Raw genomic sequence first — 25,570 nt, 5'->3', positions numbered from 1 at the left:
TTACAGAAAAAGTCAAATATCCTAAAAAATACTTCTACATACAACCAAAAATCTCAATCAAGTACAAAAGTCAAAATCAATAAAGATATTTGTCGAAAATAACGTACCATTGTGATCTGTTGTTAGAGATGAAAATCAATCAAAAATAGAGATGAAAATCTGAAAATTAACTCAATTGCACATTGGAAAAAAAAATCTCAATTAGAACAGTGGATTTATACTACGATGATTGGTATAGGTAGCGACTATGGTGGAAAGCCGGCGGTTGGCGTGGATAGTGGTTGTCATCAGTCTCTTCAAGTACTCTGTTGTCAATCTTACTGATGTTTAATTTGGAGATTTGAGAAAATAAATAGACTTGATGTTGGAATTGGAATTAATTTAATTTTGGTTCAATTTTGTTTGGGAGAGATTTAATAGGTTTGGAACTTTCCAAACCACAATCAAATAGAGTTAATTAATTTTTTTCTTAATGAACACTAATTTCGAAAATAAATTTTGGTGAACCCTAAATTAGTAATTTTTTTATTTTCCAATGCTACTTAGGCAAATCATTCAAAATTCCAAAAGACAACTTGCACATGATCTTGGGGATTCTAGGGCCTTGAATTTATAAGACCCAATTCTGAAATTTTGGGGGAAAATTTCAATGAATTAAGCAAAAAATATTTAAAAATCTTAAAATAAGTATTGTATAACTTAATTCCCAAAGTAAGTATGTTTTTTCCAAAGTTAAAGTTTAGGTTGTTCGTTGTTACTAACAGCGAACAAAATAAACTGGTCAAAAAAAGTCAAGTTTTTATCTGCTCTTACTAACAGTGAACAAAGAGGGCTGGCAAAAAAAATTCTAGTTTTTATTCGCTGTTATTAACAGCAAACAAAGACTTTGATTTTTTTAACAGGTCTTTGTAGTAATAGTGAACAAAGGAGACCTGGCCAAACAAGGCCAAGCTTTGCTCATTGTTAGTAACAGCGAGCAAAGGTTTGACCCAGTTTGACCAGGTAAAACCTTTGTTCGTTGTTAGTAACAGCGAACAATGAATTTGATTTGTTTTTTACCAGCCTTCTTTGATCGCTGTACAGCGAACAATCCAAACTTTAACTCTGGGTTTACTTTGAAAATTAAGTTTATATATTGTTTATTTTAAGATTTTTTAAAATTTTTTTGCCTAATTCATTTAAATTTTCAAATTTTGGTCTATCCTTTTTCTTGGATCACAAATTGTGAGAGACGATGTTTTCAAGAGACGCATTAGATATATGGGCTAAATAGCCCCATTAATACAAATTAAAGAGAAAATAAGAATGTGTAATTCTTGTTGTGAGGTTGTCTCTTTGAAAGACGATCTCTCATAAGAATAGCTGATCTTGGATTTGTTTGGATATGGCCCATATCGTAAACGTTTTTAATAGAATTCATAAACTTTCAAATAAGACACTTTTCAAGTGAGGTCATTTCCATAAGATTGACTCAATAAGTCAATATACATATATAGGAAATGATCAATTAGAGAAATAAGCTGATTATATGAATGTCTTATGATGAGACAGTCTCATACAAAACTTGTTTAATAGAAATAACTACCTTGGTAATAATTTGTTGATATATCTCTACGAGACGATCTCACATGTGTGACCGTCTCGTACGGTTTAAAAATTACAATGTAAGATTTGACATTTTACGAAGCAAAGAGATGCAAAGTGAGAATTTACATACAAGAAAATTTAGTAAAATTAACACAGCAGTTTACAGCTTACAATAGAGCACATTTGGTTGGAACCTGGAAACAGTGAACTACTAATTAGCTCAGCCAGAAATCTCAGCTCTATACAAAAATATCAGATGAAATACAGATTTTAACTAGACAAGTTGGATATCATACATGGATTCACTATCAATGGGAACAGGAACTTGACATTTTTAGAAGCACTCTATGAGCTCCATTATCGTCGAGGCTGGAAATGGCTTTATTAAAACGATTGAATTGGCGCTGTGGATTTCAGTTCAAATGCCGCTTGGAAACAATCAGACGCCTGAGATACTAAACCTTCTTTCTTTAAAATCAAGCCGAGGTGCAACCACGCATCATGGTTAGTCGGCTCTAATTGCAAGGCGTTCATTAAGAAACTTTTGCCCATCGGAAGTGAAGACGGACCGAGTTCCATGAACACTTCGGCTGCTGAAACTAAACTAGGAACGTAATTTGGATCTATTGACAGCGAGACAGAGAATGAGACGAGTGCTTCCTTGTATTGTGATCGCGCCTTGAAAAGCATGCCTGTACAAAAGAGATCAAGGGTATCAGCGAATTGCGACCCTGTGTATGTAATCATATTCATATCTCCCACTTCCCCTTTAACCTAAATTACCTGCTACATGCCAACTTTGAGGGTTGTAAACGTTAATCGACCTTGCCCTTTCAACACAAATTTTAGCATCACCCCATGATTCGAGCTTTGTGTACAAGTTGGACAGATCTTGCCAAGCTTCAATCTCTAAATTATTCATTTCCGTTGTCTGACATGGGATTATTAAAAGTTTAGATCACATTATCACGCTAATACGACATGCAGGATATGCTACTAAATCTTCGGGAAAAACTCACTTATATATATATATATATATATATATATATATATATATATATATATATATATATATATATATATATATATATATGCTCCATATACAAATCAATATTAAAATAGCCACCAGGTGCTGAACATGGTGCAGATAGCATGTGAGACAGGTGAATGTTCCTTAATGTCCAAATATATTAATAATATAAACAAAAACAATGAAAATATCAGTCGGATGCGAGTAATACGGTAGAAGGTCAAACTAAAATCAGAAAATCCACTTACCTTCGGAAAAGGTGTCCGAGTATCATTCTTCTTTGCTGCTTGAATCTGAGCCAACAGAAGCACATAGTTCTCTATAGCTTGCTTGGGATTATCTTGAGCTATCTGTAGAACAGCCTTCAGTCTCAAAAGTTGCAGCTGATCGGTACCAGTGGTTTCATCCAATGCAATATCAACTATGTCTTCTGCGTCTTCGTATTGCTGTTGTGCAGAAGCTACTAGAGCCAGAAGCTTCCACCCCCTCCCTGAACTGCCAGCCATCATACTGGAGTACGACTTGGTGTAGCCGAAACTAGCATCAAGATTTCTCTGTGCAGCATTTTCCAGCCCTAGGTTGAACACCAATTCAGGGTCATCCTTTGCGATTGAAGCGGCTTTTTTTAGGGCCTTTAGTGAGCCCTTCCGAAACATCTCTCTCTCTGAGTTTGATATGGAGGTTCTAGCAGCATTTGAGTAGCAAATCCCGAGGAACTTATGAGCTTGAGCCTCAAAATGTTTGTTTCCATCACCAGCCAAATCAAAAACTTTGCGGCAATAAGTTATCCCTTCTTGGGCAAGCGTTGGATCGTCCGCACAAAGTTTTGCTCCCAACAAAAGTGAAGGGATGTGGGGTTTGTGCTTTGATTCAGAGTGTCCTGTAATCTTCCTCACTAGATCTAAGGCTGTCTTGTTCTGTCCGGCAGCACTATGACATAGAGCAAGAAAGTACCATCTCTCGGCTCTGTCGTAGATTCCTGGAAGAACTAGCTCCACATGATGAGCGAGAAACTCAAAACCACTACACATAGACAAAGCAAACGAGAGATGGTCCATGATTTCTTGATCCCATTCGATCTCTTTGCAAGTTGCTTTTCTAACTAGGATAAACAGCAAAAGAATTGCTTCTTCGAGATTATTCCGAGGGGTAGCTGGACCCCATATTTGTAATTGAGGGGGAAGGCTCACTTCAATACCTCCATAAATTAATATAACAGCTAAGTCCTTTTGGGCACGAGCTAATTTGGAAGAATCCAAATTCCAGTGCTTTACAAGAGCTCGACGATATGCTACAATCGCTTCATCAAGACACCCTGCTTCCGTCCAAAGTTTAGGAAGCAATTCCAGTGCTTTGTGAAACATTTCTTGCATCCTATTATCGTTACTGATTTTTTCCGGCATTCCATTAGGTAATGCAGATTCAACTATGTCCACAATCATTTTGCACTCCTGAGCAGCCTCTGGTAGATCATTAATGACAGCATAGAACAAATAGATTAGATTGTAATGGTGGGTCTTTATTTTCATGATAAATCATAAAGTTCTGTACATAACACATTCTATACATCATACAATACTTCTATAAATACCATAAGAAAGTACCTGCAATTTTTCCAAGCTCTTGCAAGACCTTAGATTTTAGTAGAATGGCCTCGAGAAGAAGACTGACGGAATGCCAAGACATTACACCAGCAAGCGGATTATTACCTTTGGATTTTACTTTTCGAGGTCGAGTGCGCTCTGTAATTGCATTAATCATCTTTGGGGTTAATACCTTAATGTCAATGCCTTGGAAAAGCTGTAGAGCAGCATCAAAGTTCCCTTTTTGATATTCTATCCTACCCAATAAAGCTCTAGCTTCCTGTTAAAAATGTTCGCCCAAATTTCAGTTCTTTCTGAGCTTAAAAATGAAAACAAACATAAAAAAAAAAGGACATACTAACAATACAACATTGTCCAACAAACACCATTAAGACATAATCAAACCACCACAACAAAATCTTCATCATCTCAATGTAAATAAGTAGCGTCCCGCTTGGTGGGATTTAGAGTTGAATGTATGCCATAGTGTAAAAATGCGGTAACGGTCGCGATCGCGATAACGGAACGTTGATGCGGTAACAGAATTAATGTGGTTATCGTAACGCCTAAATATCGGTCGAAATCATAAAATATCCCTTGATACGGCCCAAAACGCGGTTAATTTACGCCTTTACAATGAGAGATATATCGGTTCATTTATTTTGAAAACCTTCACAATGCGGCCAATAAGATGCGATGCAGCCTTGTTTTTACACTATGAATTGTATGCAACCCTATTCTTGTTAGTGATAATTATGAGGTTCTTTCTGATTGATCCTTAAACTGAATTACAAGTATCATTTGAAATATTCCCCAACTTTCAGTCCCATTTTTGAGCTTAAAAATAGGAGGCAAATATATAAAAAGGTCATATTAACAATACATAATCATATAAATGACACCATTAAGACCTAATCAAATCACAACAACAATCTACTACCATTAATTAGCTCCCACCTAGGCTGAATTTGAGGGTCACATGTATGCAAGCTTACCATCGGTAGTGATAGCAAAGTGGTTGTCCAATAGACCATTAAATTAAATCACAAAGCACCCAATCAAAGAAAGTTGAAATGTTCACCCAGTTTTCAGTCCATTTACAGGGCTTAAAGAATGAAAACAAATATAAAAAACAGGACATAGTACCAATACACCATTGTCTAAAAGACACCATTAAGACCTAATCAAACCACAACAACCACCTTTCATTGCCCCAATACCGTCAAGTAGCTCCCACCTAAGCGGGTTGAAAGGTCAGATATACGCAACCTTACCAATTCAATGATAACAAAGAGGTCGTTTTCAATCAACAAGTTAATTATATCAGAACTACCCAATCAAAAGAAAGTTGAAATTGTACCTCATAGTTTAATGAAAGAGCTTCCTTCAACGTGGATTCAACTTCATCAACATGGGCATCTTCATACTTTGACCCCAAATCTCCGGTAGTCCTTGAAGAAACACTCTTCAAATCACCCGTCCTCGACGACAGGCCGCTTACCGAGAAATCCCTAGTGGCCAACGACTCCGGTGACAGAGGAGCAGGCTCCTCAAATCTGAATTGCTCTCCTGAGCAAGCACACAGCATTTTTTCCCTCTTCTCTAAGCACACATACACAACCTCAAAAGGCAGTAAATATTGACCCTCTACCAAACCAACCCAACTATAATTCAACTACTTGTTGAGGTCCAAATTAACCCAATAATTAAATTCAATCCTTCAGTTGAAAAGTCTGCAATAATGTGCATTTGTAAATATAGTCAGACTTATGCAATGAATTCAAATATCAAATGTGTAAAAAGTTTAGATCTTTCAAGAGGGTTTTCACATTACATTTCTAAAATTAGTGATATAAAAAAGTAGATAGAATTCAGATCAAATGGGCATGAAAAAACATTCAAATTTGAACTGAATAGAACAAAATTTCCCAGAAAAATCCCAGTAATAAAGAGAGGTTGGAGACAAAAGGCTAATAGAAGAATTAGGTACAAAATTGCAATTAAGTTAAAAGAGAAGAAGCCAAAAGATACAGAAAAAAACAAAGTCTGAGACTTTCACTTACCACCAAAAACTGGAGTAACTCAGTATTCACCTGCTGCCATGAAAGCTACTTTTCCATAAGAAAGAATATTTCAGTTTCTCACTATTCAATGGCTTGTGAGCTACAATACCCTTAATTTTGAATGTTTAAATTACAAAGACTTTATCTTTTTCTCTCTTTCTTTCTTTTTCTTTTTGTAAGAAAGCAAAAGAATGAAAACAACCCAGAAATGTACTATAAAGAAATTAGGGAAAACCCAGAAATGTGGAAAGAAATTAGGGAAAACCCAAAAGTAGAAAGAAATTAGAGAAACCCCATAAGCTTAGTTAAGTTAGTGTTGTAGAGATCTGAGTTAAATGAGCACTTTTGTCATTTAGCAACTTTTATTATATCTGTTGCTGAAACAATGCCTATGAAATTTGCAATTGCATATGATAGCAACTAGCACGTGAACGAGTTATGGGTTGTAAATAGGAACTGCCAACTGTTCACTAGTGGTTAGGGTTGTTTTAAAAAAATTCTGATCCGACTTGACTATTCGGTAATTTGGTTCCTTAACAGGAATTTGTATTTAATTTGTTTTTATTAGGGCAGGTCTAGGTCCAGGCCGTATTTATACGATTGAACAAACACAAAATGATAGAAGCACACACAACAAAAATTAAAAAGAGAATTAAGAGCTTTGTAAGGAGTTATTTCATAGGATTTCAACCTTACTCTTAACTCATTTAATGATCTGATCAAGTCAAGTCGACACATTTATTGAATGGGTTAATATCTCAACCAAAAACAGTAAATTTTAATTTAGGTTTTAGTTGAATTAACTTTTACCATGCCTAATCGCAGCTTGTGGCAACCGCAAAGCTATCTCCATTGAGTAAGAAATTGATTATCCAATTGCAATAGCCATGGATCGTCGAGGCTACGACAAGGCTTCTCAATGAAAACCTTACAAAATTTCATTGAGAAAATTGTTATCGTTTCTTCCATTTAAAAACCGATCATTGAGTATTGTAAGTGTGTCAAATTCGTCACTAACATTCATTGTATATTTGTATCTTGAAACAAATTTTAAATTACATTTCCAAGACACTGAAGCGGAAAAGTATTGCTTCAAGAAGGAGATCCTCCTACAATGCCATTCAAATCACATAATAGTATTATCTTCTTCATTTTGCTTTTCAAGCTCGTTGTAATTCAATATTCGCTTGTCTTAACTTTCGTTGTAATTACGTTGGTGTCAAAAGAGTATTATTTCCACAACACGACTTTGGCCCGATCAAAATTCAATGGGCATTATTAAACTCCGTCACCCTTTTCATTTTATCGTCATCTCTATTTTAATGAAATGATGAAAATGCCTCTAGACTTAAAATTTGTTTAACACACTTCAATCTTACTCAATAACATTTTTTTCACTCTAAAAACATTGAATCAAAACATTAAAAATTTGTGGAGCTAAAGCGTAGGAAATGAAATCCCAAACACTTTTACCGCCATCCTATATATATTGAATTCCCAATATCGCCCCTGCATAATATACGAACTCAAATACAGTAACATCTCTCTAAAATCTCTCTAAAAACGCTCTCTGAGTTAAAACAAGCTAAAAGTTGAAATGGATTTACAATGGCTAACCAAAATGACTATGAATCCGATTCGTACGTATTTTAATCGATTCGAATGGTTTTTTTTAGAAAAAAAAATTGCAGTTGCACGTTTTGTGCGACTCAACTAAAGCCCAATCGCACGTTTTGTGCGACCCAACCGTGACCTAGTCGCACGTTTTGTGCGACTGCAATTTTTTATTTTTTTTCCCTCTTATTTATTTAAATTAATTTATATTTAATTTATATTTTGTATATGTTGTAGTATATTATTTTATTTGATAATTTATATTGTTGTTAATTATACTATTTAAAATATTTTTAATTTTTTATTTAAATTATTGTAGTAATTTACAATTATGTTGTAGTAATTTATTTAATTTATAATTTATGTTCTAGTAATTTATTTAAATTATTTTATATTTTAGTATTATTTAAATTATTTTATTTTATATGTATTTTATTTACCTAAATATTTATTTTATAATTTAAATACTATTTATTATTGATTGTAAATTTATGTTACATTTACAGGACTATGAAAATTTAGGGGACAATGTAGATTACTCTGGTAGATTTATTACGGATAGAGAATTTGATTCTTTAGATGAATTACATGCTTGGGCCGATGAGATTGCAATAGGAATTGGCTTTCAATTTACATGTGCTTCATATAAACAAAAAGAAGGACGTTCAAGAGTTAGTTTGTATTTAAGATATCACCACTATGGTAATATTAAGGGTGATTTGCATAACTTAAATAACACTACCCGACCAGGTTCTAAAAGTAGAACATGTAGGTAAAAATTTATGATTGTATGTAGTATTCAACATGTATAGATGAATGTATTAATGAAAAAATATAATGAGCATTGTTGTAAATTAACGTAAACAATTCGAAGATTTTATAAATACAACACAACACCAACAAATAGTTCATAATTACAAAAACCAATATCTATGAAGGGTCGTGCCCTGTAAAAGTTTGTCATTCGGCAAATAAATCTCTAACTTCTTCCATGTAAAGATCAGCAGTCTGTCGTTCCCGAGGGGTCATATCCGCGATGGCAGGCATCCTGATCAGCGGCGCGAGTCGACTTGGAAATTCATTAGCAAACTGTAAAAAACAAAAAAAAAAGTTTAAGCAAGATAGTTAACACTATTTAAGCTATGAAAACAGATAAAAGGAAACATATAAAAAGAAACACTAACGTATCCAACTCTGCTATCAACTGCACCAAAACAAGCACTAGGTCCTTCGCCGGGGAGGAAAAATGGGTGGGAGCACACTCTAAACCAGTCAACGTATCACGAACAGCCTCCGATGGAACAGATGCCCGAGAAAGTTCCTGGTCACCAACGCGGACACAATAAGGGAACCTACTCCATGCCTTCATGTAAATAGACGTACAAGCAAAGGTGACGGAATAGGTACCAGTGCCGGTCGCAGAGCTTGGGTAGGCCTCAAAGAAGGGGGAGGAATAACCTGTACAAAACCTAGGAGAAGTATACTGTCCTTTCGGGCAAATACACCTCCACTATATCAAAACAGGTGATACCCCGATAAACATGGTGTGTGGGTGCTCATTTAGTAATGCCCTAGGAGAAGTATTGTATGGAGTTCATTCCACCTGCTTACAAGAAAAATTAGCATAAACAATTTACTCTTAAATTAAAATAAAATGCATAACAAAGTGTGATGTTATGTACAATTTCTGTGTCTCTGTCATGGAATCCAAAATACTCCTACACTGTCTCAGCCTGCTCAGGTCACGAACTGGCTTTTGCGTGGACCACATCTCCACCCTGGTCTTGTTAGGCACATCAGCTTGACGAGGATGGGGGTGAAAGGCCGGAAAGTACTCGTATATCCATTTCTGGAGCAATGTAAGACAACCGGTAATGGTCTTACAACCAACCCTAGACGCCATACTCAATTAGTGATACAAATATGCCAGGGTCACTGCACCCCAAGCGATCTCATCTTGATCGGCGTTCATAGTTAGTATAAGGTGAGGTCGCATCCCAGTCCTGGTCTTATCCACAAGTAGTGTCGAACCAACGATAGCCATGTAGTAGGCCGTACACTGTGTCTCTAAAGCCTGAGACCGGTGGCACATGTGCATAACTTCCCCAACGTTGATGCGCCCGCTGGTGAAGTACCCCTTCCTCCGCAGCTCGAACATGGGCTCTCCAAACAGACCGGCCAACGCGAGCTTCCAGTCACCATTAGCGGGTTCAGCCGGCAGTGAACCATTAATGCCAATGCCTAAAATTCGTTGCACGTCATGCAACATAATAGTCATCTCCCCCCAGGGCATGTGGAAGGTGTTGGTATCCGGCTGCCACCTCTCCACAAAGGTCGAAATTAAAGCCCTATCGATGTGCTGGTGCATAACGTACGGCAGACGACCGAGGAGAGTGGAAGGTAGAACTCTATATAGCTCATCAGACATATCTTGCAATCTGATGATATCCTCTAGCGGCTTCTTCCTGATACGACACTCCAAAATCGGAGGCGTATGCTCAAAGCCCTAAAAAACGACCTTAGCTATGTGCCCCCCATAGCTGGGTATCAATCGTGCGTCAATGGGGCCCCCAGGCTGAGGCGATGTGATCAGTGAGTCCGTTCCACCGGACTGTGGGCGCCTCCTCCCCCCTGGAGCCGCATTGTCTACCTGGCTGTCTTCTGCATGATCAGAAGCGCCTGGATTACTAGGGCTTGCCCGTGCGAACTTATCGGCATGCCCGCGCACGACAGTCCAATCGACTGGCTGACCAACGGAGCCTTCACAATCACTATCATCGGAACTGGAGCCCCTCGAATTACTCTGGAGGCTAGTCTAGTCATCAAAGTGAGTACGCACTTAGTGCAGCGTACTCGAACGTTGGGCTTGACTATGTCTGGCCGCCTGTTCCTGCCTAGCCCGCCTAGCGGAACCCGTATCCCCCTCTCATGAGGGTCCCCTCCCAGTATGGTAGGCCTAGAACTACTTTCGCTTAATAACTTTCTGAAAAATCCCTTTCCTCTTTCTTCGTTTCCAACCATTTACTACAATTTAATTAACTATTAATAATAAATTAAATAATCAAATATTACATTAAGTTAACTACATTAATACCAAATGAAAATTATTTCAAATATTAATTCATGATTAATTTAATAAACATTTAAGAATATCTAATAAACATTTAAAAGCAATATTAAATTAATTATTATTATAAATAATAACAAATAAAAATTGTTACAAATAATAAACATTTAACAATAACTAATAAACATTTAAAAATAATATTTATTAGATTAATAAGTTAAATTAACAAATATTTAATTAATATATTATATTATTTAATAATTATTAATATAATTATATTATTATTATATCATTATAATTATTTTTTTTAAAAATTATAATAATAATTATAATTAATTAACAAACATAATTTATGAACATAAACATTAATTATTATTAATAAAAATAATATTAAATTAATTATTATTACAAATATAATTTAATAACGTAAATATTAATTATTACTAATTAATAACATAAATGGCAAATATTAAATTTTTTTTAAAATTGAAAATGCAAGTTGCAAAAAACATGCGACTGAACCGCGGTCTAGTCGCACGTTTTGTGCGACTTGTTCTTCGTATTTTTTTAAAAAAAACAATTTACATATTAATTCGATTAAAACTTACCTCGATTTGTTCTTTACGTTTTGTTTTCCTTAGCTTTAGCTCTACAAATTTTAAATTTTAATTTGGTGTTTTTAGAGTGATAAAAGTGTTAATGAGTGTGATTGGAGTGTTTTATGGAAATTTTAAGTTCAGAGACATTATTGTCAATTCATTACCATAGGGGTGACGATAAAATAAAAAAAGCGACGAAGTTTAAGAATTGTGAATTCAATTTCAATACATATGTGTTACAGTTAAAATTAAACCTAAACCAACTAGGTAAAATTTTTCCCAATTTGGCCCATAACAACTTAAAATATTTTTGCAATCCATGCCACATTCACAAAATCTGACAAATTTCAGGGAGATTTCAACGATTAATTTTACTCATAACAGTATGGAAGACTGGAAGAGTAACATATTACAAGAAGATGAGATACTATCTAGACATGATAATATCTTAAACTATGCATAGCTAAAAATTATAAGCGTTAGATAAATGTAAATAACGAATCTAACAAGAACAAACTTGAATATATTTTTCTATAAGAAGAACAAGTCCTACAAGATAAATTAGTGAATACTGATCACTATAGAAGTGAAGTCAATTATCTTCACAAGATCAGATATCAATACACAATATGCAACAACCATTTGCCTGGTTCAACTTAGAACAGCATGTACATTCACCACTATATTAGCTAGATATTTGCTGAGAAGATCTCGATGTCTGACGCCACAACACGGCACCAACGAGATTATTCAGTGCATGAGATGCCATTGGGACGACCAAGCTCGAAGACACAATAGCGGCATAGCCATATGCAAGCCCTACAAACGTTGCCCTGAAAGAGAAAGTTCATCAACTTCTACCAATTGACCAAGAAGAGACCATGAAATGGCGCATACGTAAGCAGAAGGAAGATCAATGAAATGACGCGGTGTAAAAATTGCGTACCAAACAGCAAAGGAAGACTTCCGGCCACTCCCCAAGTGTAAAACACCAAAAAGTGCTGCGACTGCAAGAGCAGATTTCCAGGTAAGCCCCAGAAGAGGTAGCATTCCACCCCGGAAAAGTAGTTCCTGGATACCGCAACAGCTAGGATTATCGCAATTTGATGATCGAATGCAAGAAATTTTTTAAGCTATAGAAGTATTCTCTATCCTAACCTCACTAATTCCAGGAAGAAAGGCAACAATCAGATAATCATATGCTTCTAGGGATGTCAGGACCTGAATTTTAGAAGCAGAAAACGCAGAAGATTAACTAAATCGTTTATTTTCTGAAGGAGATGAGTATATTCAGTTAATGATCGTTGATCATGGCTAGCAGCCTATTTGGACATCGGGGAACTATAAGTACCTGTTTATTGGCTGCTTCGCTTGATTCAGCAAAATCAGGCCACGTCTTTAGTAATATATACCTCGACATGGATATTAACACAACCAAACCCATAATCAACTCAAGATGCCACACCTGAAAATCAACTGACAGAAAATGTTTGTCACTCTCATGCTTCTTAGTTTATGTCACCAGACAAGCTGAAGCAATTTGAAAAAACAAATAATACAACTGGTTGCCGTTTTAGTTGTCCTTTTGAGTTGAAACTGAAATAAAGATGGGAATTATTTACCGTCGATAATTATGCTTCTACAATATTATTGCAAAGTTAGAACAAGCTAAGCAGAGAGTTAGGCTCCTTGTCAATGTTGAGTATCTTGACATGGTATCAGAAGCCAACTTGACATAAGGGTCACGAGTTTGAGTTTTATTAACTCCTCATTTCATATGGAATATTTAGCATTATGTATGAGGAGGGCATGTATTGCATCTACACTTTTAGTCCAAAAGACTCTCGTATGAAGGGGCATGATCGAGTATATAATAGCTTTGGGGCTTCAACCGCTAGCTTTTTTTTTTGGTTGAGGGTTAAGTCGACGAAGTTGCAATAGAATCAAAAAATTTAGAAAACAACAAACACTCTATGCAATAGTTTTCACTGGTTGAGTAGACTGTAATTTTGTCAGAACAGCACCAATTTTTCTTCTTTTGTAGGTGTTTCAAGCACCAAAGGTCCAAAACTGAGGATATGAAATTTCAAGCACAATAGAAAATTAGTTTATGATACTCTAGCTACAACATCAATTAGAAGACTGGATTATTGACACATATCAAGCTTTCTAAAATCCTATGATCTGAAATAAGTAAAACTCAATGCATAGATCTCATCCTTGATGAAAAGACTGCCTTAAAATAACATTATCCAGTTCTCTGAATAAACCAGATATAAATTTATATGGTATATACATTTTTGCTATACTACACTGCAAAAACCCACATATAGGTGTTAATGACGTTTCCAAAGTATATGGAAGAAACTATGGGGAAAGGAGCAGGTCATACACGATACTTGAGAACAGTCAAGGAAAGGTAACCCTTCTGAATATGCAACTTGTGATACCTGCCAATTTACATAGCAAAGGAGAAAATCCTCAGAATATGTCCGGTGCCAGCAAAGGGAAAGCATTATACTGGCGACTTTTCTGTCTCATTATCAAGTCATTAGGAATAAGCATATTGAATTTAAAACTGTGAATCAACACTTGTTCACCTGAGAAACGGGAAACTTATCACACATTATCACCATGAACACAACAACAACATTCCAATACTCCAATGGGGAGTTTGGTTATTGGTATTTAATGGTAGTAATATAAATGTGTCTTAGTTTTAAGTTTTTATGTCATGTCATTCCCCTGGTAGTGTAGCTCCCATCCTCAAACATATATTCTTTAAAATCCTCCATAACCAGCTAATACCACCTTTCCGAGTGATAAAGGGTAGGAATAAATTTTGTGAAGAAAATGAATGAATAGGGTAAGACAATCATGGTCATAAACCTTGTCGAACATGAGTAGTTTTTATAGCTAGATTACATTAAATTTTCGTTACCATTCCCACCATTTACTATCAACAACCAAACAAGCTGTAATACCATTGATTTGCAAGATTGGATATACACAATATTATCCTTGTAGAAGTAAGAGGTCAGTTTCGGATAGTCTTGATAGCAAAGATCAATTTCACAGTACATTAATAAGAAAGTGCACATTATTTACAGCTAGGGTTCCTAGCATATGAAAACGAGTCGACTAGCTAAGAAGACTTACCTGCCGAATAAGCAAGCCTAGAGCAGCAATCAAACCAGAAGTAATAGTACAGGCCTGGAGAACAGCACCCCTTGAAGGAGTTGCATTTGGGACTAAATTCACCTCATTTTTCTTATCCACAGAGGCAAATTCATCATTGATACTATCATCAAATGAACTCTTACTAGTCTCCAATCTCACTTCACTCTGCTGTTCTTTAATTCTCTTCAGTTTCTTAGCCGATTTTCGACCCGCAAAAGCCACTATCCTACTTCTGAATTTCTACTTCACAGATAACAACACAAAGCAATTTAATTTAATTCCAGCAAAAATTATCATCATCAAATAAAGATTTATGATTATAATCTTACATGATGTAGTTGGGAGGAACAATTACCCATTGAACCATTGATACCACAAAGAAATTGACCTGAAAATATAATTTCGCAGTTCAATAATGTACAGAAAAATTGCAAAACTTGACATTATAATCTAAGGTTGTAATTGAACAAAAAGAATTGAATTTTACATATTTGGGATTCAAATGAGCAATAAATAGCCTTAAATTAGCATGTCAGAGTATTGGGTAATCACCAATTAGCAATTATTTTCAGCAATATGAAAAATAATACAGAATTTTTGAAAGGATAAAAGGAAACTAACTCAATAGATGATAATTTCCCAGGTGGGTCTTGCTAGATATGCAGCTACAAGCAACTCTCCACCTCCAGTAATTTGCTGAGAGCAGACCCATTTCTGTTCAGGTCTCATACAGATGAAGAACAAAGTAGCAAACTGATGATTTTTGTTTCTTTCTGTTGGTCTCGTCTCGTGTTCATATGGGGGAGTGAACGAAACTTTATGGTTTTTGTTTAAATAGTATAATAATAATAATAATAATAATAATAATAATAATATACTCTCCTCAATTGTTATAATTGTAGAAAGAGAAAACACATCACCATGTATTCCATGGATAAGTATTACTTAATAATTTTATCAGTAGTCAAAAGAATTTATTTGAGTTATTAGTTTAATTTTAGAGACAAGTTTTTCAGATCGAATTGAAAAATTATATTTTGTGTCAACGTTGATTTTCATCATTATTGATCATTTTTAATAGAGTTAAAGTCAAATTCTTTGAATAAGTTTAGGTAAAATGTTGAATTAAATCTGTTTTGAACATCTATTTTAAACACCTTTACTAGTAATGTTTACAAAGAAATTTATTATTACGTAGTTATTGACAATAAATTTTTTAATTAGATAGTTTTTGGAAAAAAATTATATAAAGTTTCCATCCATATTCACTTAAAGTATATGTAATAAGTAGGCCAAGAGTAATAACTTATAAGACACTAAATGTGAAAGGAGGTGGAATTTTGTAAATAATTCACTCAAAAAGGATTTACATCAAAAGTTTGATAAAAAAAGTCCCCTAAATATTGGTGTAGTGAATTAGTGATGTAGTCGCTGATGACAAGTTCTCGAGTGATAACGCAAACACGAGCGAATGTAAAATTGAGTACTATATTTACCGAATGGAACTATGTCGTTGTAATTGGCGAAGCAAAAATGCAACTACATTACTGAAAAATGAATTTAATGGATCATATACATGACTATAAACATCATCCAAAATAATCAAATAAGTAAATAACACTATTTCTAATACAATTCTAACGTATAGATTTGTTGCCTCGAAATCTACCCCTACAGCCATACATTGTTATAAAATGGTTCCTAGTAACCATATGTGCAAGACAAGCCAATATGCAATGAGGCCAAGTCGTGCTCGTGGCTGTCTCATTAACAATCGGCCACCAGATACCCTGCAAGAATGGTTCGTAAAAGTTAGCAGTTACAACAGCAAATAGAGTCTTAACCCGTCTATCAAATTAGGTCTACTTGACTAATGAAAATTTAGCTACATGAATCGTATCGATTTGTCAAACTGTAGCCATTGCATAAAATTCAGCAACAGTTTAACCAAAAAAAGTATATTTTCATCATAGCTGAAAGGAATAAATAGTGGTTCTATTCCATTTTAGAATGCAAACATCCAATTCAGATTTTTTATCAACCATCATAATTTAAGGTTTTACATCTTTCACTATACTGATTTTGTGATATCATTGAATTACTAGTATTTGTTACGGTAAGGAAATGAAAAATTTAGAAATGGGCGGATGGTCAATGATAGAATGTGGTTATTATTTAGAAACGAACAAGTGTAAATGTTGTATAAATTTATTTCTTCCGATAATCAGTAATCACCCACCAGTTCATTCCAATGCGTTTCCATTTTCCAATGATTTATGAGAAGGAACCATGCAGATTTAGAACACAAACAATGCAAACTATAAGATGTATGAGCACAATAGATACACAAAATTTACCATATTCCATCAATCCGATCAGCAATCAACTTTCCTTGTACTGGAACAAGACCAGATGTATTAAGAGACTTGAAAACATGACCTGCACAAATTGAGCAAGAATAAATCATCCCAGATTGGAATTATTAAAATGAAAATCAGATAGTTCTCAGCCCTTCATTTTGCAGACCTTTATCCTCAACTGCTTCTTCATTATCAATCAATCTACTTGATTCTGAATCTATATTTAACGCAATATGATCACTAGGTCCCTTCCATGTCGATCTCACATGAGTAGAAGATGGAACAGGAGAAATGGTAGGCTTTGATACAGGGCCCTGCATAAAGAACAGAAGATTTATTGTTATACAACCATTGGCACTCATTCAAATTTCCAGATTCTAAAATTCAGCACCAATACGCCTTTTGACCTCTGACTCCAGTAACACATTATCATTCAAATTCCACAATTCAATTACAGTAATCCACATAGAAGCGGCATTATCACAGTAAACATCACATTCAGACTCCAACACAATAATATCATAACTCTCTAATAGAAAAAGAGAGTTGGAAATGAACACTAACATCAAAATGATGCAAATCCTACCTACTCCCTCTGTCGCACAGGTTTTGACACATAATCCATCCAAAGGATTGCCACATTTCCTTTTTTGGTCATGACCCACACCCAATTTTTTATTCTCATCCACACATTTAAATCATCTTTTCATGTAGTCCACACATTTATCCTACTTCCCATCATTTTTTCTCCCTTGCCTTAAGTTGCTCACAAATTGTACTTGTAGAAAAAGTTATGGAACAAAGAGAGTAACATGTAATTACATGCTGGAGTTCATAAGACAAGCCAAAAACGTATGTGCTCAATACTTATTAATTATTATCCCACGGTAGTTGAAGTTTTTAGGCAACACCTGTGAACAACTTTATCGAGAGGAATTGAATTTATGCATGTCAACAACTTAAGGGAATGAAATATAATAATGCAAAGACAAAGATAATTACCACATCTCCAACTTCAGAAATCTCAGATGCGGAAGGTTGTGATGGTGCTTCAAAAATGCTCCTTTCTTGAATGATATCAGGAGCAACTCTAGACTGAATCGACTCTTCAAGTACTCTTACCTTCAACAATAACTCATTCACGGCCTTTTGGCTTTCATGTAACTTAAAATTAAGTTCATGAACTTCAGATTTTGAATTTTCAGACTCCGTAATTACAGCCATGACCAGCCTTTCTAGCAATTGTAAAAGATCCCTAGTCTCTGTTGGCCCTTGATCCCTAGCTGTATCACCTCTCAATCTCAGGAAAATCCTCCACATACCTGCTTCAAGATCAACTAACTGACCTTTGACCTTAGCTAACTCTAGCTCATCACTATTGTTCCAGATCTCTGACCCAAGTTCATGGTCTTTTCCTTTCAACTTTTCACATTCCAAAGTTAATGACATCGCCATCTTCTCCAAAACTAGTAACAAATCACTCGTACCAAGAGGCTTCAAGTCCATATCTCCTCCCAAATTCTTGATAACTCTCAGCACACCTTCCTCAAGATCAAGTAATTGCCCTTTAATATTTGCTAATTCTTCTTCGGTACTGACACTCTTTTTGACCTCTGATTCCAGTTCATGGATCTTAGATTTCAAATTTCTAGATTCAGATATTGTTGTGACTACCTGCTTTTCTAATACTTGTAAAAGATCATCCGTGGTAGCAGATTTTTGGTCCCCAGCTACATCCCTGCTAGCAAACTTCTGAATGATTCTATCAAGACCAGATTCCAAGCTGCTAATTTTGCTCTTAACCATCACCAATTCTTCCTCATGGTCAATACTTGCTCGTATTCTTTCTTTCAGAAGTTCTGTTTCACGATGTTGTTCTGTAAGAGCAATCTGGAGCTCTTCTTTTTCATGGGAAAGCAACTCAATTTGATGTTGCAGTTCTGGGAATGTATCAATAACATACATCAGTTTCTTTAATTGGGCTGAATCCTGAGAATCCATGTCCTCAGACTGAAAATCTTCCACAGAAACCTTGATATGATCTGTTCTGCCTATAAGGATTCTCATATGAGAAGCCCAAAAGAGTGTTTCTCCCACCTCTGAAAAAGTAGACATAAACAAAGGAGCACAAAGGTGAATGAGTACTAACTAACTTCACCCTTAAAACAATGTCTACATCAGACATTGTGCTCACAAGTCACAATAGTCACAAATATTTAGTGGACAACTTTTGTGAAATATACGGATTGTACAGACTAAATTCAGAAGGTTATCGAACTCACCTTTTTCTTTCATCGTCAAACTGCTCTGCAGTGATAATATCTCCCTATCTTTCTCCCGCACCATATCCTCAATGTCTTGATAATTTTCCAGCTTCAATCTCAGCTCGCTGCAATTGTTTTCTAGTTCAACTAGATCAGAGACTTTCTTTAAGTATAGGTCCCGCTCCTCCGTAGTATTGTCTAGTACTATTTTGAGTTCATTCAGTTTATTCTGCAATTCCTCGATCACTGATGAAAGTCCGTTCCTTGCATTCTCCAACTGCTCACATACACTACAAACCTTTCTAGTTGTAGATAACAATTCAGTAGCTATTTTGTGCTTGCTTTCGCTTGACTTTGGTTCAATTTGATTTTCATACTGAGGAGATGAACCAAATTCTATCCGTTTCTCAACTTCAAACTGCAACACTTGAGTAGCTTCAGTACAGGCAGACAGCAAAATGGAAATTTCGTCTTCCAGAGGGATCACTTTTTCCTTCAAAACCTGATACTCTGTTTCTATATTTTTCACTTTCTGGTCCAGAGACTGCAGCTCCTCAACTGCAGACATCATCCATTTGCTCACAGTCTTTAATTCTTGCACAACAGAAGCATCACACTCACATAGAAAGGAAGAAAGGCGATCAACTTTCTCAACAAGGGTTCTCTTTCTCACATGAAACTCTTCCACTATCTTCTGTGCATATAAAGAAATATCATCACCCTCTACTGCATCTCCATGACTTCTATAAGTATCCAAATCAACAATGTCGTCAACGCTAGTCGACAGCAACCTTGTTATGCAAGAAGGTTCCTGACAGAACAGTCAGATAAGTAACCATTGATAAGCTAAAAAACCACCACCGCAAGATCAGCTAAATTTTCTGAAACTTCAACACAGAGAAAAAAGATATAAAGATTGAACTATTAAGAATTTTTACTTTGAAAATTATGTATTAGCCTTCAGAGTCACAACAGCAGTTGAGATTGAAGGAGAAAATAGTTCCGCAAAAGACAGATTTACCTCACTAATGTCTCCAACACTAAAAAGGTTCAGGTGCATGTATTGCAATCAAAAGAGTAGCATTTATGAGCATATGATTGCAAGTTACCTGTGACAAAAGATTGTTTTCCGGACTCAACTTAGCACACTGACCCCTGATGATGTTACACACGTCTTCTATCTCATTGAGGCACTCCAATTTTGACTCATGACATTTTCTAAGCGAAGAGAATAAGGATGTATCTTCCCCAATTAGTTCAAGTCCTTTAAGGTGATCTAAGAGCTTTAAGGATCTGCTCTCCAAGCTACCATGAGTTCCAGCCAAATCCTCCAAACAGGTACTGAGTTTGGCACTCAATGTTGATATTTCCTGTTCAGCAGCTTTCTTTTCACTGTCCAGTTCAGAAATCACGTTTTCTGCCTTTGAAAGGGCGTCTTCAAGGGATTTTATACTTGTGTGTGCCTCTTGCAGCTTGCTTTCCTGGGTATCAGCTTCCTCTTTAAGCTTCTTCAGTTCATTCTCCAAGCTGGTTCTAGCTATTTGGGCATCATTGTTATCATCATGTAGCACAGCCATTCTGGTCTCAAAATCAGATATTGTGTTCTCATGTGTTTTGAGGGTTACTGTAGCTTCTGACAATTTGCTAGTCAGATCAGTAATTTCCCATCTAGCCTTTTCTAATTCAACCTCTGCAAGAGATCTGCAAGATTCAGCTTCGTTCTTCTCCTTACTGAGCCTAGAGACATTACTTTCAGCAACTGCAAGAGCATTATCCAGTGAGCTTTTAGCAGCATCAGCTTCTGCTAACAAATGCACCTCTTGCATCGCTTTTTCCAGTCGTTCATGAAAAGAAGTCCGGACATTTTCAAGCTCTGCCTTCTCTGCAGAAAGATGAGAATATTTCTCTTCTGCAACTGCCAGTGCATCTTCGAGCGACTTGATAATTGACTGTGCTTCTGAGACCTGGGAAGTCAATGTTTCAACTTCAACCAATGCATCGTCCAATTGTTGCTGAGCCTGTACTTTGACAGCTTCGCATTCACTAAAGTATCCAGCAAGCCACTTCAACTTATCGACAGGTTCTTCAAAACTTAAATCTGCAGGTAAAGCAATGCTATGTATAGACTCTGTCAGAACATTCACCAACTTGTTGCTCACAGAAAAATCCCTCTCTAGTTGATTTCGTTGATCTTCTAGGGCAAGGCCATCTTCCTCCAACTTTGCAATGCTAAGCACCTGCTGAGATAGCTTACTAGTCTCATTCTCATAGTTAATGATAGCAAGCTCTCTTTGCTCTAATTCAACCTTTAACTTCTCAATTTCTGAACTCTTCTCATCAATAAGTTGCTTCAGGCCCTCTCGTTCTTGAACCAGTCCCTTGCCTTTTTTCACTGCCATTGATAATTTTTCCCGAATTAAAGCTGATTTCTCCTCAATTCGATCAAGATCCTTCTGCAACTTCTCATTTTGTTCCTTAAGAGAGGCTTTTTCTTCAGAAGCTCTAGTTAAATCAGTTAACAAGTTATTTATCTCCATTTTCATTATCAGGGTCTCTTCTTTGAACAATATCTCATGGAGTGCTGAGTCCAGATCCTTAACATACAAGAGAATCTGCATTATTCGAAAATTTTCATCTTTGACCTCTAATGAATCATGAGTAGAATTGTTTCCTTCTTTCATGTTTGCAAGGCATTCCACAAGCACATCAATCTCAGGAAGCTGGCCATCAACCACTGCGACTCCAGAAGCTTTTTGCAAAATCTTCAAAATGTCTTCCTTCTCTGATATAGCCTGACGTTCACTTAGAACAGTTGTTTCAAACTTGTTACTCATATCTTCCAACTCCACAGTAACATATTCCCTTTCAACTAGAACTGTTGAAAGTAAAGCAATTAAGTGGTCCATCTCTCTGACAGCAGTTTCCCTTATACAAGAATTATCACCTTGCAAAATGCCTATTTCTGAGGTAGCCTCACTAAGTGATTCTCTTGTTCTTTTAATCTCATCCTGCAGTTTCCCCATTTCAGCCTTTGCTTCATCATATGATTTTGTAATCCAAACAAGACGAGATTCAAGATCAGAAAAAGAAACGTTTTCAGGGAGCTTGATTGACAACAAGATATCAGCCAATTGATGGAATTTCAGAGAATCATCCTTTAACGCAGTCCTTTCATCCACAATCCATCTGATTCTTTCAGTAACATCCTTTGACTTTGATAATTCTGGTATACTAATCTGAAGCATAATATCATCTAACTTTTCAAGAATTAAATCCTTTTCTGCTAGCAGTTCCTGCAATGATGCACCTGAAATCTGGCTTCTCACCAACTCTTCCTTAATTAGCTCTGCAGCCTCTAATGCACTGGATTTCTCCTTCAATTCAACAAGGCATCTATCAAGTTCACTTGTTTTATCTGCTACAGTTTGTTTCAGTGAGTCCCTCTGCTGAACCAATGCCTTCCCCTTAGTCACGGCCAACGAAAGCTTTTCTTTGGTATTGAAATATCTATGCTTTTCATGGTCAAGTTCAGCTTTCAGTTTCTCAAGTTCCGCAGTTGCTGCATCATACATTGCCTTGTGCGTCTCAATCTGCTCCATGAGTTTACTGTTTTCACTTTCAAAATGACTCATCTTCTCAACAAAATCTGTCTCCTTCTTTGGGAACCCAAGCAGCTCTTGATTTGCTGCGGCAAAAATAACCCCATAGTCAGTCTGCTCTCCTAGATCAGGCCTTACCTGCACCAAACACTGCCTAAGCTGGTCACCTTGAAATAGGAACCAGTTATAGTTTTCAATCAAGGAAAACACACTTTTCTCAATGTGCGCTATCCTCCCTATAAGAGTGTTATCCAATAAATCCCCTACATACACGACCGATGCCAAAGAACTCAACATCCTGTTTGTGGTGTCCTCCATGTACTGATCCTTCTGAAACTGAATCTCTGCAGACTGATTTTGAGCAGAATTTAAATAAGCATTGAAAACCTCACGTGACACTGAGGCCTCGGTTGATTTCGTATTCAAATCCTGAAACTCTTCCACGACACTCCTTAGAAACATGGAGCATTCGTGTATCAACTCATGTAATGGCGTCTGCACTGCATCTTCATGAGATCTGAACTGATTATCATCTATTAACAACTGCTTATTAATCATATCCCTCATCTGATTTCGAAGATTTGCAATTCCTTTTGCAGCCATCTCCATCTCATCCTGCATTACAATGCCCCAAAAAAAGAACATTACATAATCTAAAATACTATAGGCTTACAAGGCATGTCAGGGAGAGCATTACAAAACCTTGTGTTCTCTTGCGATGCTTTCTTTCTCATTTACGGTCTTATCTAGCATGGCTCGAAGCCTCTCCATCTCATCCACCATGTAATCATTCTGCATCTCATTGTCCAACCGACTAAACCGAGTTTGGGACTCATGAACTCTGTCTTCATCCCAATCTGTGCTCTCTTGAGGCTCACCTGTTGAATCTCTCCCATCAGCTCCCAAATCCTCTGGGGCATCAAGAAACATATCCTCCCTGCCAGCATCATCAGAGACAACCACCCCATCAGAATCTCCACCACTCCCATTATGATCAGCATTTACAATAACCCCATCGTCATTACTGTTATTACTATCATAATTAGCTTCCCTTGAACTCACTTCCTGTATCATACAACAGAACACCAAAATTAATACATTAACTCAAAAAGAATATTACTACACATTGCAGGACTTAACATCAATGATTTCATGTAGTAACTCAAAAGGCATAAATAGTTAAAATAGCCTTTTTAATTTAGACTTCTAAGATTAAATATATCGATGAATAACTAATGTTTTATTCATCATCATTCCTCGAGGAACTCAAAACTCAAAACTCAAAACTCAAACTCTAAACTCAAACATTCAACGTAAATTAAAACCTAAAAATTATACATCATTGCCAATTGATTATGTCAAAGATGCAACATTTCTCAAATTAAGAGCTTTGTTGGAGAAATGTTGCATCTTTATGGTGACAGAGAAAATATTACAACCTTCCAAATACTTGATTAGCTAAACTAGCAAAAATCCAATCTGTCACATTTCTAGGATTAATCTAGTTATAGTCTACCAAAAAAATTGATTAAGACCTAATAAATCAAAAGCAGTAAAACTAAGAAATAAATCAAAAAGATTTAAGCAAATAATCAGTACCTGATTAATCGTTGACTCAGAACTATCACCGACAATAACATTATCATCATCGTCATCATCAATTGATGTTGTTATCTCTGGATTATTTTCAGAATCATAATTCTCCGACATTCTTATTCACATTCAATCAAATTAATCAACTATACAATTCAGTATCAATCACTTAAATCTGCCAAAAAAAGTTTTTTTAAAAAAAATAAAAATAACATCAAAATCAATATTACGAGAAATCGATATACAATAATCAGAATTTGAAACGCTAAACAATGAATTAAATAGAAATAAATCAAGCAGAATTACCTTAAGAAGATAAATTAATTAGCGAGAGAATGAAAATGAAAGTAGTTGACTACTGTGTGAAAAATAATGTCTGTAGTCTGTAGATCTATAAATGTGTTGTGATTCTGTGATGAAGTAGGAGGGAGGAAGCAAAAGGAAGAAGACGAAAGATACGGCGTCGTTTCGGAGTCGGAAGATTTTAATTTTGTTTATATTTGTGGGGAAGTGGAATAAATGATGAGTTGATAATAGTGTTACGTTGTTGAGACCAATGAAAAGGGTACAAAGCACACGGAGAGGTTAAGCTTAAGTTACACGATGTATTGGGTCGGTGTGTTATGCGTCAAGTGCTTGTGTTGGGATCTAGTACTACCTACCAACCATTTGTTTAATGCAAATTGATATTTTTATACAGATTTGATATTTATTTGATTTTGTAATCGTGTTTGTTTTTAACCTATTTCAATATGAGTTTAAAATTATCCAAAAATTAATGCGAACACATTTTCGATCTTAAAACGACTTAAAATACCTAACTCTTAATCAACCCGATGATTCAAATGAAGGCATTTACAACTACCTACCAAAAGTCCAAACACTGAGTTGTGTTTAACAGGACTTTTAGATAGGTTTTTGTTTTTTGGTCGTGGGATTAATAAAAGTGAGATTTTTAAGCCAAATAAAAAAAACAATAGATAATTTTTTTATTGATTTTTTACTTTATTTTTGTTTTTTATTCACTATTT

At 35.8% G+C, this 25,570-nt stretch overlaps 3 protein-coding genes across 5 annotated transcripts; all 3 read right to left on the bottom strand.

Moving 5' to 3' along the window:
- Positions 1-1,695: 1,695 nt before the first annotated feature.
- Positions 1,696-6,739, bottom strand: LOC130808739 (protein NPGR1). Its single transcript, XM_057674216.1, has 6 exons — positions 6,264-6,739; positions 5,561-5,933; positions 4,222-4,480; positions 2,866-4,079; positions 2,371-2,518; positions 1,696-2,279 (listed from the first exon to the last, which is right to left on the bottom strand). The coding sequence occupies exons 2-6, from the start codon at positions 5,786-5,788 to the stop codon at positions 1,972-1,974; spliced, it is 2,157 nt and encodes a 718-aa protein (XP_057530199.1). The 5' UTR covers positions 5,789-5,933; positions 6,264-6,739; the 3' UTR covers positions 1,696-1,971.
- A 5,307-nt stretch (positions 6,740-12,046) lies between these two features.
- LOC130808807 (uncharacterized) lies at positions 12,047-15,546 on the bottom strand. 2 transcript variants are annotated; one of them, XM_057674315.1, is made up of 8 exons: positions 15,345-15,545; positions 15,053-15,111; positions 14,703-14,963; positions 13,936-13,993; positions 12,895-13,019; positions 12,702-12,764; positions 12,490-12,614; positions 12,047-12,376 (listed from the first exon to the last, which is right to left on the bottom strand). In XM_057674315.1, the coding sequence occupies exons 1-8, from the start codon at positions 15,433-15,435 to the stop codon at positions 12,229-12,231; spliced, it is 930 nt and encodes a 309-aa protein (XP_057530298.1). In that variant the 5' UTR covers positions 15,436-15,545; the 3' UTR covers positions 12,047-12,228. The 2 variants fall into 2 exon arrangements, with proteins under 2 accessions (XP_057530298.1, XP_057530299.1); XM_057674316.1 differs by lacking the exon at positions 13,936-13,993 and having other exon boundaries at positions 12,895-13,008; positions 15,345-15,546.
- Positions 15,547-16,242: 696 nt separating this feature from the next.
- LOC130807664 (trans-Golgi network-localized SYP41-interacting protein 1) lies at positions 16,243-25,142 on the bottom strand. 2 transcript variants are annotated; one of them, XM_057672966.1, is made up of 9 exons: positions 24,846-25,142; positions 24,546-24,714; positions 23,649-24,011; positions 20,457-23,561; positions 19,366-20,158; positions 18,086-19,182; positions 17,250-17,397; positions 17,081-17,162; positions 16,243-16,513 (listed from the first exon to the last, which is right to left on the bottom strand). In XM_057672966.1, exons 2-9 carry the CDS (start codon positions 24,654-24,656, stop codon positions 16,411-16,413), a joined length of 5,802 nt encoding a protein of 1,933 aa, XP_057528949.1. In that variant the 5' UTR covers positions 24,657-24,714; positions 24,846-25,142; the 3' UTR covers positions 16,243-16,410. The 2 variants fall into 2 exon arrangements, with proteins under 2 accessions (XP_057528949.1, XP_057528950.1); XM_057672967.1 differs by having other exon boundaries at positions 18,086-19,023; positions 24,846-25,111.
- Between the last annotated feature and the right edge of the window lie 428 nt (positions 25,143-25,570).

This window comes from Amaranthus tricolor, chromosome 3 (genome assembly GCF_026212465.1).
Source record: "Amaranthus tricolor cultivar Red isolate AtriRed21 chromosome 3, ASM2621246v1, whole genome shotgun sequence".
NCBI classification, from domain to species: domain Eukaryota; kingdom Viridiplantae; phylum Streptophyta; class Magnoliopsida; order Caryophyllales; family Amaranthaceae; genus Amaranthus; species Amaranthus tricolor.
Note: the sequence above shows the minus strand (reverse complement) of the source record. Positions and strands in the feature narration are given on the sequence as shown.

Bases quoted from the DNA above. Each gene is read 5' to 3' on its own strand.
- LOC130808739 (XM_057674216.1), bottom strand. From the start codon at position 5,788: ATGCTGTGTGCTTGCTCAGGAGAGCAATTCAGATTTGAGGAGCCTGCT. The intron at 4,481-5,560 runs GTACAATTTCAA...CATTTTTAACAG, and splicing joins CTCTTTCATTAAACTATGAG to GAAGCTAGAGCTTTATTGGG. The intron at 2,519-2,865 runs GTAAGTGGATTT...ATCCCATGTCAG, and splicing joins CTCGGACACCTTTTCCGAAG to ACAACGGAAATGAATAATTT.
- LOC130808807 (XM_057674315.1), bottom strand. From the start codon at position 15,435: ATGGGTCTGCTCTCAGCAAATTACTGGAGGTGGAGAGTTGCTTGTAGC. The intron at 12,765-12,894 runs GTACTTATAGTT...TCTAAAATTCAG, and splicing joins GCGAAGCAGCCAATAAACAG to GTCCTGACATCCCTAGAAGC. The intron at 12,377-12,489 runs GTACGCAATTTT...TTTCTCTTTCAG, and splicing joins AAGTCTTCCTTTGCTGTTTG to GGCAACGTTTGTAGGGCTTG.
- LOC130807664 (XM_057672966.1), bottom strand. From the start codon at position 24,656: ATGTCGGAGAATTATGATTCTGAAAATAATCCAGAGATAACAACATCA. The intron at 20,159-20,456 runs GTAACTTGCAAT...CTGTTCTGTCAG, and splicing joins AAAACAATCTTTTGTCACAG to GAACCTTCTTGCATAACAAG. The intron at 19,183-19,365 runs GTGAGTTCGATA...CTACTTTTTCAG, and splicing joins TTTGACGATGAAAGAAAAAG to AGGTGGGAGAAACACTCTTT.